At 51.4% G+C, this 14,178-nt stretch overlaps 1 protein-coding gene across 3 annotated transcripts; it reads right to left on the bottom strand.

Moving 5' to 3' along the window:
* Positions 1-142: 142 nt before the first annotated feature.
* Positions 143-14,115, bottom strand: RIC8A (RIC8 guanine nucleotide exchange factor A). 3 transcript variants are annotated; one of them, XM_050898189.1, is made up of 11 exons: positions 13,672-14,115; positions 12,137-12,331; positions 8,960-9,007; positions 6,175-6,789; positions 5,442-5,536; positions 4,413-4,563; positions 3,639-3,734; positions 3,205-3,349; positions 2,614-2,758; positions 1,446-1,565; positions 143-584 (listed from the first exon to the last, which is right to left on the bottom strand). In XM_050898189.1, exons 2-11 carry the CDS (start codon positions 12,218-12,220, stop codon positions 464-466), a joined length of 1,620 nt encoding a protein of 539 aa, XP_050754146.1. In that variant the 5' UTR covers positions 12,221-12,331; positions 13,672-14,115; the 3' UTR covers positions 143-463. The 3 variants fall into 3 exon arrangements, with proteins under 3 accessions (XP_050754146.1, XP_050754147.1, XP_050754148.1); XM_050898190.1 differs by having other exon boundaries at positions 13,923-14,115; XM_050898191.1 differs by having other exon boundaries at positions 12,137-12,236; positions 13,923-14,115.
* Positions 14,116-14,178: the final 63 nt, after the last annotated feature.

Raw genomic sequence — 14,178 nt, 5'->3', positions numbered from 1 at the left:
CTCCCCCCACACAGGGCCAGCCACACACAGCGCCGCGCACGCCGACAAGCGGCCGCACAAGCGTCGGCACATACACAAGATGCTCCGCAGATTGCTGAACCCTGATGGTGTGACAGAAAGATCCCCCCCACCCCACCCCTTCTTCCCAAACAGCATGTATTTAAAAAAAAAAATCCTACTGGAAAGTCCTGGAAGCAATTTGGAGTATGAAATCCTCAAGGGTGCTGACAGGAGAGACCAAGGTGGAGCCAGGCCATGAAGACCCTCTGGAAGGAGAGGCGGTGACGGAGCTGGGAAGGAGATAGGAGGTGTTCCTTGTTGTGGACTGTGAGGGGTCCAGGCTGGATCCAGATCCCACAGGGAGAGTCCTGGCCCAGTACTAGCCTCTGGGTGCAGCACCAGTTCTGGAGGGAGAGTGGATGGAGGCTCCCCAGCTCTCCGAGGCTGGGGCGAGAGGTCTGGATCAGTCCAGCCCCAGGTCCGAGTCGGACGACGACCTCTCGTCAGCCATACTGCGGATGGCGTTCTCCATGGGGGCCAGGTTGCCGCTCGGCGTGATGCCCATGGGCTGGATGACTTGCTCTCTGCAACCAGGGAGGAGAGGGGGGGAAGGTAACACAAATTTGCAGCAGACAACACAGGAACAGACGAGTACTACAGCAGAAACGTGGGGCTTGTGGAACTGCCCGGAGGCAGCCCAGAACAACCCCAGGCCACCACTAAGAATCCCTTTTTAGAAGTGGGGGACAGTTCTAGCCATAAAACCTCCAGCATGGTGAGGCGATGGCTGGAAGCACAGTCCACAAGTGTTGCCGTTCTCAGGTTCCCTGCAATAGGCTCAGTTTTAGGGTCCTGTTCTGTGTGGTACAGGGTTGCCAGAGGAAAACTAGCGCTGGCATCAGTGCTCCTCTCCCTCTAACACACAATGGAAATACACGCATTAAATGCGCTGCCCTTTTCTCTCCCACCCTCGGGGGCGGTCTGAACTCAGTCGGCAGACTCTGGGTTCCTCTGTGGCACCTATTAATGATGGATGAAAGATGACTGGAGAAAGCACTCCTGCAGGGAAAGGGATCGGTGGCACTGGCTGCCATCTGTCCCCAAAACGCTGCTTCCTACTGAGCAGCCTTGCCAGGACAGTGGCTGCTGTCCTTACCGAGCACCCGGCCAAACCTGGCAAGGCAGCAGGTGCTTGGAAACACAGTGCAGCCACGTAGAGGAATTTCGCAGTATGCCATCACACCAGAGAGGTGTGTGGGGCTTGCAGTGCCTTCCCCTGCACGTAACTGGGCACAGCTGAAGAAATATTTCCCCATGTATCACCCCCACATCCCTTCAGTCAGTGGTGGCCTTGGGAATACATTCCAAGAAAGGTCTGTGACAAATGTAAAATCACAGACATGCAGGTGCTAATGCAGACATGAACATACACAATTTTCTAGTACCTGGACAGTTTGTCGAACATGTTGACTAACTTCATGGCTTCATATTCCTTCTGCTCTTCAGTCATCCCTTCCATGGGGTTGGGTAGTTTCTCCTCGACACGTCCCGTCACAGGGTTAATGCTGCAAGAACAATAGTGAGGCCGGGGCAAAGGAGGGAGGTAAAGCAGAGGAGTGACAAAAGGGCTGTTTAAAAGCCTTCTTTGCCTCTACTGAGCAGAAGAACGCAACAGCAAGGCTGGTTGTCACTGCTGCTCGTCTCATTAGCCCCAAGTGCTATCGCAGTGCAACGTGGTGCTTCCAACCTCTTTCTGTGTGTCCTACACACAGTTGTCCCCCTTTACAAATCCCTCCCATTTCTCTGGTGTGAGCAACATCCCCATCCTGCCAATTTCTCCACAGCGCAGTTTTAAACCAGGTGCACAAGGGCAGACGACACTTCGTCCCTCTCCTTAAGTCAGGAGGCAAAAAGCTAACACAAGAAAAAAAACCCCAAAACCCCATCCTGTAGACCACATTGAACAGGATGCTAGAAAAGTATGGGACCCACAGCTGAGCGCAGTCCTGGAGCTCTCTGCACACCCCTCATCCTCAAGTTACCACCACCCACTAGCAGCCAAAGAGAAAAGAAAAAAAACAACCCAAAAAGCCAGATCACTCCAGCAGCACAGGGCTCTGGAGGCGGAGAGGAGTAATTGGCACTTCCAACCCTGCTGCAAGGAGGGACCACCCTTATCCCAGGACACAGTAAAAGCCTGCCACTGTACCGAGATGTGCGGACGCCAAAAAAGGGTGCAAGATAGGCATTAGAGAGAGATATACCACCACATGCACACCATGAACAGGTCTGGTGCAGAATGGGCTCTGGCTGAAGGAACCCACTTTGCTCTAGAGCCTGTGCCCAGTTGCAGGGACCCAATACATGCACCGCTGACCACCCACACCACGAGCAGCTCGGCCATGGAGGCATTTCACCCAAGGAACGGGTAGAGAGGGTGGAACGGGACTTCAAAGGTAAGGGTGAAACTGCTAAGTAACGCGGCAGGAAATGTACGTGTGAAAGAGCAGGACAAGGGAGATGGCAGGGAGGGAGATGAAGAAAGGGACACAGCAGGAGCGGGAAGAAGTTGTAGGAAAAGGGGTGCTATAGAGGGGGAGCAGACTTCTTTACTTGGGCTTTGCCTCTTTGTACTCCTCAGTGTCTGTGTCTTCATCTTCTGAGTACTCTCCCTCTTCCCGACCACCAGCCATGAGGCCTCGTGCTGCCAGGAGCCCAGCTGCATTCCCGTAGCCCGTGTACTTCACAAACCGTGACACTGCCGGGAGAAGGGGAGAGAGACCACCCTGTGCTTCCCGTCCGGCCTCTCCAGCCCCACCTGCTCCTGTGTGCCCCAAGAGCAAGATCGACACAAGGCCATGGAGACCCAGAAATGCCAACACTCCTTCGAACTCTGACAGGGAGCAAGGCTCCTGTGCCATGTACCAGGAACGGCAGGGACAACACCCACAGGGTGGGGGTCTGAATGCAGGCCAGGTTGTCTGCAGGGTGTTGGGGTGTCCTCCAGCAGAGCTTTTCACTCATCGCTGGCATGAGAGACAGCAACTCCTTCCCACAGAGCACATGGATACACTGAGTAGGGAAAAGTGGAGAGTATCTGGCCCAAGGGAAGGCCGAAGTTCCTGTTGGCTGCAGAGGGTCACTCGTCCCACGCTCTCTGGCTTGCCCTGTCACCAAAGCCCACAACAAGCCCCTGCAACTCACCGCTCTCCTTGCAGAGCACGAAGAGGAACTCTGCCGCGCAGTGCTTCACGTCGGTGTCGATGTGGGTCATCAAACGCACCAGCTTGTTCCGCAGTGAGTTCCCCACCTCTGGCCGATTCCTCACGTCCCGGAGCGGAGGCAGCACCTACAAGGCCACAGTGAGGGGTGATCAGTGGAGCTGGAACAGCAACGGCAGGTCAGACAGGGGAAAATGTACATGCGTTTTACAAATCAGCTAAAAACTAATAAATCCACAGAGCGTAGGAGAGGTGGAAAAAACACTGCGGGTACCAAAGGCCTCAACCACCCATATATCAGAACCTAGTAGAGAGATAGAGGAGGTCTGTTTGGAGGAGAGCAATAATCAGGAGGTTTGCTATTCTCCTCTCTCCTCAGTGCAGCATCATTCAACTTTTGGCTGAACTACAGCGTACCTTCGCCTTCAGGAACTTCCTCGTCTGGCGGTGGACTCGGGCGCTCTCAGTCAGCAGATTCAGCACAGGGGTCAAACTCTCCTTCAGCTTGTGTCCCTGCAGAAGCGTCCACAAAACGAACATGTTAGTCACACTGAGCTCAACTTGTCTGGCTTGTGGTGGAGAACATGAGTACTGACCGTCAGGGAAAGAGATGGACACCGAAGCTTCCCAGCCTCTGCTACAGGAATTCCAGTGCTTCATCGCTCCTCAAACCGCATGGTTTTCCAAGCCCTGCTCTGTGGCATGGCAGTGCTAGAAACACTTGTGTAGGGCACTCAGAGTAGAGAAGTGCAGCGGAAAGATTTGGAAGCCCTTTGGAATAACTCCAGAGACTGAAAACCACAGCCAGTTTGACAATAATGCAAATTCAGGCTTCCAGAAGCTGCCCGCTGGATCACTACTGAGTTGAGTGAAACAGAGCACTGATATTTCAATCGCCCGGCTCATCATCCACTGTTCAACCAATCTTACTACCTGCAGTCCATACAGCAATGACACAGTCACCTTCCCAGTCGACAGATGTTGTTTCAGTCCCAACCATAACAGTTTTGCCTCTGCTAAAAACTACCCCTTCTATAAAGGGATATCTCCAAACTAACCATGCCTTGCTGGTGCTCCTGTGGTGTTGGCACTGGGCTTTTCAAGGCTGGATGTAGGCTGAAGGAAAGGTGCCCTGCAGTGAACCTGTGAGAGTGAGCAGTGACGAGCTCACACAGCAGCCTCACAACTTACCCTGTCAAGGCGTCGCTCTAGGAAATCCAGCAGGATGCTGACTGCATCCATGTTGACACCCATGTACTCAAGCGAGCCTGGCCGGACTTTCGGGGTCAGGAGGACATCCAGACATTTCAGGGGCAGGTTGCCCAAAAGGTTAACCGTATGACTAAACGTATAGAAAAGAGAAGTGAACACACAGTCATGGATCTTTGTTCACAGAAGTTCTTCAGCCATCCAGAAACAAAGGTTCGTTACCAGCTTCCAGGAGTGCGAGGACCCTGAGATCCAAGTTGTCTTTGGACTGCATCCCAAGCTCCTCACACCACTAAAAGGGAGTAAATTAAACTGCTTTTTGGGTAGCTGAACTATTTGCTGGGAGCCCAAAGACTTCAGTGACAACTGAGAAACCACGGATCTTGACACACAGGCCAAGTAGGACCAATCTGGGTGGTCAAAGGTCTTTCTCTAGCGTCTCCTGCTGCATCACTCCTTCTCACCTTGATGGTCAATGCAATGCATTGCTTAGGATTCCTCTGACTATAGTTTTCTTGGGGACAGGATGGTGTCACCTGCTCAAAGGTGACACCCCTGGACCAATAATGCTCAGCAACATGACACAGGCCATTTCCCAGCATGGCTCAAGAGACAGACAGTTAATTAAGGCCACCCCATGGACTCTTTAATTAAAAAGTACCAAATATCTGCTCTGGCAAGTTGCCCACTGAAGTGGGTGGCACCGTTGAGAAGGCCTGACGCACGACATTGACTACGGCCCTCGGGGTCAGGCAGGCGTGGAGAAAACGCTTCCTCCTGCAGGCCGGGAGGCTGTGGCGTTAGCACACACCACTTGACTGTGGGGAGGGCAGGGCTATTCCTGAGCCCTAGCAGCATGAGGAACCTGCAGGCCACAGCAAAGATGCCTGCTTGTCAGCAGTGACCTCAGCAAGCACCAAACAAGCAGAGGATGTTAATGCCAAGGTCAGGCAGGATCTGCCTTGGAGAGACCTGTTTCTAGTGAAGATCATGACCTAGTCAAAGACAGACCTGTGGAACTCCTCTGTCCGGTCCTCTCCGTCAGCAGAGATCATGAGGCAGTGGCGCAGGAGGGCACCCAAGTGCCGGTATAAAGCAGCATCTTCCTGGCCCCAAAACAGAAAATGAAAACCTTGATCAGGAAAGGGGATCCTCCACATCCCAGAGCCTGCTGCCCCTGTAGCCCACAGCCCCATCCCTCCCTCCAGCAGCCTGATAACTGACAGCAGGGTATTAAGTGGAAGTAGCCTCCCGATTCTCCTTTTGAGGTCAACACACAGTCCTCCTGTTGCCCAATACCTTTCCCCTCACTCTACAACACTGAGCCAAGGGCTGGAAGATGCCCCAAAACAGGCCCATGGATTAGCCAGAGGTGTTCTCCATCACATCCTCCTCTGACCTTGTCCAGAAGGTGAAAGAGTACCAGGCCACACGCAGAAGCGAGTTATCTGGGGGCTCCGCTCTCCCACTTACGCAACAAATTGTGTCATTAACAAGGAAAAATACCCAACTTTTAAATTGTAATGCTCTAAAAGTCTTAAGGGTTAATAATGCATTGGATAGAGGCAGCGCTCTAGGGAGGAAGGTCTGGACACACGAGTCTCTTGCTACCCTTACATGTACCGGGGGCTGCATGAGGGCCAGTATGTAATACGAGGAAATGCAAGCGGAGGAGAAAACCAGTAGTCAAAGCACAGCCTGGAGACATGCAAATGCAGTGGGGTGGGACACCTAAAGACCTTACCTCATCCACCTCCCTCTTGCTGGAATCAAAGGTGATATTGAAGAGCACTTTCAGGATCTCCATGGCTCGCTCTGTCTCCTGCCGAGGCAAAGGTGAGAGAAGTCCCTCCTCGGTGGCAACTTCGTAGGGGTCCATCCACTTTACACCAAGGGTCAGCTCCAGGGTATCTGTCATCAGGCTGATGCCCCTGAGCTCTTGGGCTAGCTGCTGCCGGATGTCCACTCTCAGCGCCGTCAGCAGGAACAGGAGACGCAGGTCAAAGAACTTGACCTCGTGAGGAAGGCTCCTCTCGTTGTACAGTTTGATGCGCTTGGCCAGGCCCACCACCAGCCGGGCTTCCGCTGTCAGCTCCTGTGCCCTCGGGCTGCTGAAGACAATGTTGCAGAGACATTTGAGGGATTCCAGGATTACATCCAAGTCTGGGACCTCCCGGATGAGCTCCTCTGAGTAATCAATGCCAGCATGCCGGGAGAGGGTCTTCAGGCCTTCCTTGGTGGTGAAAGGGTCAAGGCAGTGTTTGTCCCGGGACAGGATGCGGATGCTTTCCAAACACGTGACCTGGCAGGACGGCTGCAGCTCTCTTTCCAGGAACTTGATCAGCAGCTGGGCCATTTTCTGCGCAGTTGGAAACAAGTAATGCCTCGTGCACTGACACTTCACAGTGCTCCCCCACCACCCTGTAATGCTCTGCCCTGGAAGACGCGAGCGTCATCTAGAGATGGGCCTGCTAATGGCTCTGGTTCAGGTGTGCACTCGGCAGCACTCGGGAAACGTTGGGCTCCGGCATCTGATCCTGACCCAGTTCAAGGAAGGACACCCAGCAAGAAACTAAGAATGGCTGGGAGAGGGGATCAGATGTAAGGGGAGAGTATGAACAGGCAACTGCTACTATTGCGTATTTTAGCTGCACCCACGGTTAGGATGGTTCAGGCTAACACGGTTTACTTGACAGCTGCATTAAGCAAAGAGAGGGCAGGGGAAAAACATCCCTTATGGCTTCACTGAGGAGCAACAGCCAGCTCAACGGCAGTTCTCTATTCCTGCCCAGAGCCGTAAGATTAGGGAGACATCTGCTTTGGGTGCTCCAGAAACAGACTGAAAAGGTTGAGAGATGCGTCAGAAAACCACCAAGGGAGGGTAAAAGGACCTAAGCGAGGTGAGAAGAGCACGTGATGCCCTAGGAAAGGAGGTGAAAAGACCTCAGGAGACTCAAGTAAGTAGTACCTCCCTAAACCTCAGTGCTGTCTGGAGACCTACTAGCCCAGATCCTCAGTCAGTACAGACTGGCAGAGCTCCACTAACACCAATTCACAAGAGCTGAAAATTCAGCCCTTGTGGATAACAGCATCCTATGTGACAGCAAGCAGCGGAAGAGTACAAAAGCAAAGGTAATGCTTCACACAACCAAGCGCAGCTTGGTTTCAACCATGTGCAGCAACACTTCGCATTACAATAGTAATCCACTGCATGGATATTCACCCCTTGGTGAGGTAAGATCTCACTAGATCTCTCCAACATGACACTGTATCGGAGCACCTGTCTTTCCATGCGTATTACAAGAGCAAAGGAATCCGAGATTGCAAGGCTTGCTATCACTCAGTGTAATTGGCTTAACACAGCCTAATCAGTTATACTTCATAATAATAAAAGGACTGCGGGAAGGAATGAAGAAAGAATGAATTTTAGTCCTTAACGTGAAGCTGAACAAGCTTTAACTCATGAAGTATGCCCCCCAGTCACACCCTTGAGAAGTGAGAAAGTACAGTCATTCCTCTTCTCCTTCCATATGAGGAGACAGAGACACAAGAGTTAAAGATACAGTCGTAAGTAACCAAAGCCTCTGACTGACTCAGGTTAAAGAGATTCAGAGCGTGTGCCCAAGGCTAAACCTTCAGAAGAACTGAGCACCAGGAACTAGGTGATGATGCTCAATTCATGTTTCATGACATACATCCCAAAAGTGGAGCACCCCAAGGCTGTGTCTGAATTCACAGCCTGTGTGACCCTCCCAGCTCAAACACCAAGTCAGTGCAAGGCAAAGAGCTCGGATCTTGTGAGAACTCATCCTACGCATCAGGCTGTACCTGGAAAAGCATTAGCTGGCAATGGCACAGACAAAAGAGGTCCCATTCTCCACCCTGGCTGCCTGGTCCATGCTTGCTGTGCCAACACAGACATTAGCACAATCAACCAATGAACCGGACCACAAGACTGATCCAGCTGGAAAATAATCCAGGAAAAAGTTATTCTTTAGGCAGATCAGCCCACCAACCATGTGCAGCCATGCAAAGGTCTGCCCTGGCATGAAAGAACTGCAAGAGTAGAAATTAACAGGCAGGAGTGTTTCTTTCCGTTGAGTGCCAGATTACGCCAGCTTAAAGTATCTGTTAATACACAGCCTCAGTCAAATCCTGCAGCTGGCTCACAGCAAAAACACTTCCCTCTAGAGGCTTGCGTGTTGCTATGATCTTTGCCTCACAGACTCATGCCACAGACACAAAGGGGCACACTTTTTATACACCCGTGGCTGAGACTATATGCATCACGGAACCCAAAGGGCTTGCTAATGCTGGAAGGATGCTGACCTTTATCCTAAAACACCAACTACTGATGGAAAAACTGGAGCCAGACGCTCTGAGCACACCATTGCCTAAGCAAGTTAATGAAAAAACACTCATTTCTTTCCCTGTAGGAGCTGCCACCTCCAAGCCATGCTGGACACGAGTACACAGCAGCAGCAGATTTACACATCTGACTACCGGAAGAAAGCAAAGACTGTGCCTACCTTCCTCTCTTCCCGCTCCTCATCATCAAAGGTGAAGCACTGAGATTTCTGTGGGGGCAAAACAAGAACAATCAAAATAAGTAATAGGTTAAAAATCCACAAAATTGTTTCCCCCAGTCAGGGGAAGGCTATTCAGCTGGAAAGCAGCAGGTCTAAAAACATACTGCAAAAGCAAGCACATCTTCTCAAGAACAGTCCCCACCAGTACAGAGGCAGGGAATCAGCATGGCAAGGAGTACTGCAGCGCTTAGAGGGGTCTACGGTATGTGTGGGGCTTGTAACAAGCAGCACAAGCTCCTGAGGAACAAGACAAAAGGAAAACTTCCCTGCCACTGAGGTTTTTACTCCAACCCCTGCCTTTTCTTTCCAACACTATTCCTACCTAGGCAACGCCAACTATGTGCTTCACACAACTAGGGGGAACGAATCTGGTTTGAAAAGCAGAGAGATGGACCACGCCACCAGGTTTGAGGTGCTTTCCTTGACCGAGGTCCCCGCTATTCTGCAGGCCCCTGTTTCTCCTTCGTCCTTGAAAGTGATGAATATTACCCATTGCCCCCTTCCACTGGCTCTACGGTGGAGGCTGAATGCCACAGGCCAAAGCTCTGCCCATCTGACAGATGGACTGATTTTTAAATACTGCAGCAGTAAAGTGGGTATTCATCACAATCCAAATACCCTGTAATACCCAGTAATTCCTCTGCTTGGTGACACCACCAAGCTGTGCCTACACATTTCTCCCCTTGATATTTATTGTTCCTTTTCCTGACCAAACTAAAGTACTGTCTCCTTGTTACTTGCGAACAGATCCTTGTGGTTATTCAGGTCATGTTCTTTAAACACAAAAGACCTGATCTCTACACCTCCATCATGTCCCTTTCCTTAATAAACAGTCCTGCTCTTTGTTCATGGGAAACATTTCTGCATTTCTCACTATTCTGGCTGTCCTTCGATGGACAGTCTCCTTTCTGCCTACATCTGCTTCCAATGAACTGGACAGCACAGGAGATCACAGGCACCCTGGTGAAAAGCAGCACTTTCCAATGAATGATGCGATCCTCATTTACACCAACAGAGCATTTCGTCCAAGCTTTGAGAATGAAAATGTTTAAAACTTATAAAACACTAATTATGTAAGTATAGATACAGCTAGATCTATAGAGATACGCAGATATAATTGTATCATAATTCTCCCATCATTTTCTGTCACCTTTTACTGAGTTACCCTGCTTACACTTACAGAGCTGCTCAGTAACGGTAATTAGTCTTACCACAATCAATCATTCGTGTACTCTGGACTTATCCTTTTCCTGAGTGAGAAGAATAATATCCCATCTATAGGTCTGAACAGCTGAGCTTGTCTCCCACTGTATTTACCACCTTACGACCAGTTATCTAACTTATCACCAGTTGTCTAACTCTACCTGATTTCCTGCCCAGCGCAGCCTGGGACTGACTGCACCGAGCTTTTGGAGATCGCAGGTGTTCCCTGACTCGCTCACTCCGCAAATGCAGTCTCCCCTGCCGTTCGCTGCCTTTTTTACATACTGCCAATTCCTGTCTGCTTAAAAGCGGAAGATACGGTTTGCAGATTAACTGTGTCACAGTCGCCAAGATCCCAGGGATGGCTTTGGTCTTTCTAGCCTAGAACAAGCTGTGACGGACAAAGCAATGCTGACACGCCGCTTGAGAAAGCTCAGGTGTGGCGGCAGGACGGCTGTACCCCTGTAGTGCTGTGCCAGGGGCTGCCCTCTCGTGCTTTAGCACTGTGAGCTGATCCATGCATAGGCTGTTGCACCACGTTATGAGGAACTGGCGGTTCAGTCCTGGAACCGATGTCCTCTGCAGACAACCATGCCACTTGTTCTTTCCCCCATCGCATCCTCTTTGCAGGCTCCTGTAACCTCATTCATGTATATTTGTGCCGTACCTGTGGTTTTGCTTTAGCTGTAGTTTATTCCTGGCAATCAAAAATTGACTGCGTATGCAAGAGCGAATTAAAATATATCTCCGGAAAAAGGATACAGTACCATCAATTTTTACAGTAAAAAATTATGCAAGGAAGTTACTGAGTTTATCTGCAGTTTCATAATCCTCTTTGATTGCTCCATTTCTTCTAGACAGGCTAGCAAAACCACTGACATTCTCACAAGTTTCCTACGCTTGATACACCGACAAAGGATCCAGCTAGAGGAATTAGACAGAAGATGTTGTGGTTTGATGCCTCAAGCTGGTTACACATCAAACTCTGTTTGCACTCCTCACTTCTCCAGCATTACACCTGTTGTAGGTGATGTTAATCCTGCAGACTGTCTTTAACAGGTACCTGCTCCTTCTTAGCTAATATCTCCCCCATTTCAAAACCAAGTGTGGAAATAGTTGCACACTCTCCCTCTGGCACACTCGTGCAAAATATTCACAGGTTTTCCCCACCGGCTTCCCACCTACTCAGGAATGGTGCAGAATGAGTCATGGAGATCTGCAGGGCCAGCCCTGCCCTGGTGAAAACCCTCTGAAGGAAATTTCCCTGACAACCAGAGTCTATTTCAAAAGGGAGTTACCCCCACAGATAATCTTTTGCCACTTTAAGGCTAGAAACACTTCCATCTCTACTTCCCAACTGTTCTTTTTTTGATACTCTATATTTATTATTTGCTTCTTATTGCCAGCTTGCAGATCAGGCACCTGTAATCAAACTCCAGCAGCCCATCCCTGTCCACCTCTAATGATCTTTTACTTGCAAATCACGACAACCATTTCACCTGCAGCTCCTCCCCAGGCCTCAGTTTTATTACCTCCAAACCTTGCCTGAACATAAAAGCTCCTCCTACTCAGTCTTCACACTGATGTTTATTTCCCTGCCAGGTTTTACTTGGGATCTAGATAATAATAATAATAATAAAAAAATCCCTTCTACATGCTTCACTTCCAGTATGCAAAGGAATCAAGATAAAGAGAGGCTGCTTCCTAGCAAAACATCAAGCAATAAACCATCTGCACGTAAAAGACGAAGCAGTCTGTAGCATTTTTTATGGCAGTAACGTGCAGACAGATGCGCTCAGAGGAGACAGACTGGGGACAGCCGGATGGCACAGAAATCCCACAACATGGCCAACCTGCTTCCAGGCTTGTAAACAGCAGCAGCTGACGTCAGGCAGAGGTTTGATGCTCACTCACCTCCTGGTTGTAGATCTGAAGCACCTTGAGAACTGTGTCTTGCTCCCCGCTTTCCACAGTGGCTACCACAGTCCTGAGCTCCATTATCTCAACAGCTCAGCTACAGCAGGAGATGAAACCGGGAAAAAGGGGAGTGAGGGGGCTTCCAGGGCTCCTGGATAACGGTGATGCAAAAGGACCTCGATACACGGATATCTGAGAGGGAGAGAGAAAGGGGTGGGGAAAGGAAGGGGGGGGGGGGGGGGGACGGGGACCAAAACACAAAAAAAACCCAAGTGAGACTGCTCACGCTGTTGCATCCATAAAAGCAGAGCAGATGGATAATCTGAGTAACACCAGCAGCCAGTTTCCTCTCTCTCCCTCTAATCCCCTTCTTCCTCTCTTTGCTTTTCAATGTTTAATATATGCCCTCCCAGTAAAGCACTGGGGAAAACCTTCCCCCCACCCAGCCAGGGGATTAACATAGAGCAGATAACAGCAGCTCCCTGAAATAGCTCTCTGCCTCCTCCTCCCCTGGCTGGCCTGATTTCTGTTACTGCACAGGAAAAAAAAAGAAAATAAAAATAAAAAAAATCCAGAAACATTCCTGTGGAGTAAAAAGGGATGGAGAGGAAAGCCAGACAGATAGGAAAGCATCCTCCTGGCTTAAGGCGGAGCTACCTTTTAAGGTGGTGAAAAGAAAGAGATCATTAGGATTTTGTTGCAGTCGCTGCTCCGTGCGGTCAGCGCCCGAGACAGGCTGCGCATCAGATTATGGCAGATACACTGCACATGCAGTAAAAATGCACGTACGGGGGATGGCTGGCCTCCACGGCTCAAATCTTTATACCATTAGAGAAGATAATGTGCCTCATGATAATAATGTAAATGAGCAGATGCGCATAAAGACGTGGATGATGAGATTATTTTAGACACAGGCACAAGTTTAACTGCTTGTGGAGCCACGCAAGTCCACAGTGTTGGAAAGTAAGTCTTAATGGTGGAAAATCTAGCAAATTTGAGTACGTATGTGAGCTCGTACATCTGTTTAGACTCCGTGTAGCTACGTACCGTGTTCTGAAATATGACCAAGCACTGGTCATACCCAATTACAAGAAACTGTGCCGACCCTGGGACCCTGTGCCGAGAGCCCCCAGGGTTTTGGGAGATCCCATGGGAGCACCAGGCTAGCCATCCCCTCCTGCCCCAACACAGCCAAAGAGGGCTTTTTTGGGACCAAGGGCAAGTCCTGCATTTTGGAAACCAGAAAACTGCGAGAACAAGTGGATCAGCTCACCCGGGGCAGGCGGCACGGCATCCCCAGCGCTGACGGGCTGGGGTACTGGACAGACTCCTCTCCGTTTTTGGGGAGGGGAAAGGCAAGAGCACATCGCAGCATTTGTTATATTCCTCCCCACCTTTCGGTACCCCCCCAGCTCCCTCCTCACACCGTTACCTCCTTCCCCTACCATTTTTTGCACCTTTCAAACCCCCTTCAAGGCCCTTTTTTTTTTTTTTTTGGCCCAAAAAAAAGCCGGGCAAAGTGCTGGCGGTACCTGCGGCACGTAATCCCTCGGAGACGGCCGAAGCGGGCCGGGGCCACGGGGCTGGGGCTGGGGCCGGGCCCGACCCCGGCCCGCCCGGGCGGGAGCACTCCGGGCCTCCGGCCTGCCAGCCCCAGCGGCGGGGCGGGAGCCTCAGCCCGGCGGGTGAGGACCGGCCCGGGGAGAGGGAGGCAGCCAGGCCCGGCCACCGGCGGGGGAGAGGGGCAGCCAGCGAGCTGGGGCGGGGAGGGAAGCGCCGTTACCTTCCTCTCCGCCGCCCCGGTTTCCTGCCTCATTTCCTGGCCCCGGCCCTCCCCCGGCGGTGCTCCGCGGAGGCCGCCGCCTTACGCCCCGGGCTGGCCGGGGGCAGCAGCGGGGACGAGCCGGGCAGCGAGGACGGGCCCAGCCCCGGGGACGGGCCCAGCCCGGCGCGATAGACCCGCGGGGTCTCGGTGCCACCCGGGAGAGCGCCGGCGGCCGTCTCCAAGCAAAGGACTGAGGAGCCCCGCCGCGGGGGGA

The sequence above is a fragment of the Gymnogyps californianus genome, chromosome 5, assembly GCF_018139145.2.
Source record: "Gymnogyps californianus isolate 813 chromosome 5, ASM1813914v2, whole genome shotgun sequence".
Classification (NCBI taxonomy): Eukaryota; Metazoa; Chordata; class Aves; order Accipitriformes; family Cathartidae; genus Gymnogyps; species Gymnogyps californianus.
Note: the sequence above shows the minus strand (reverse complement) of the source record. Positions and strands in the feature narration are given on the sequence as shown.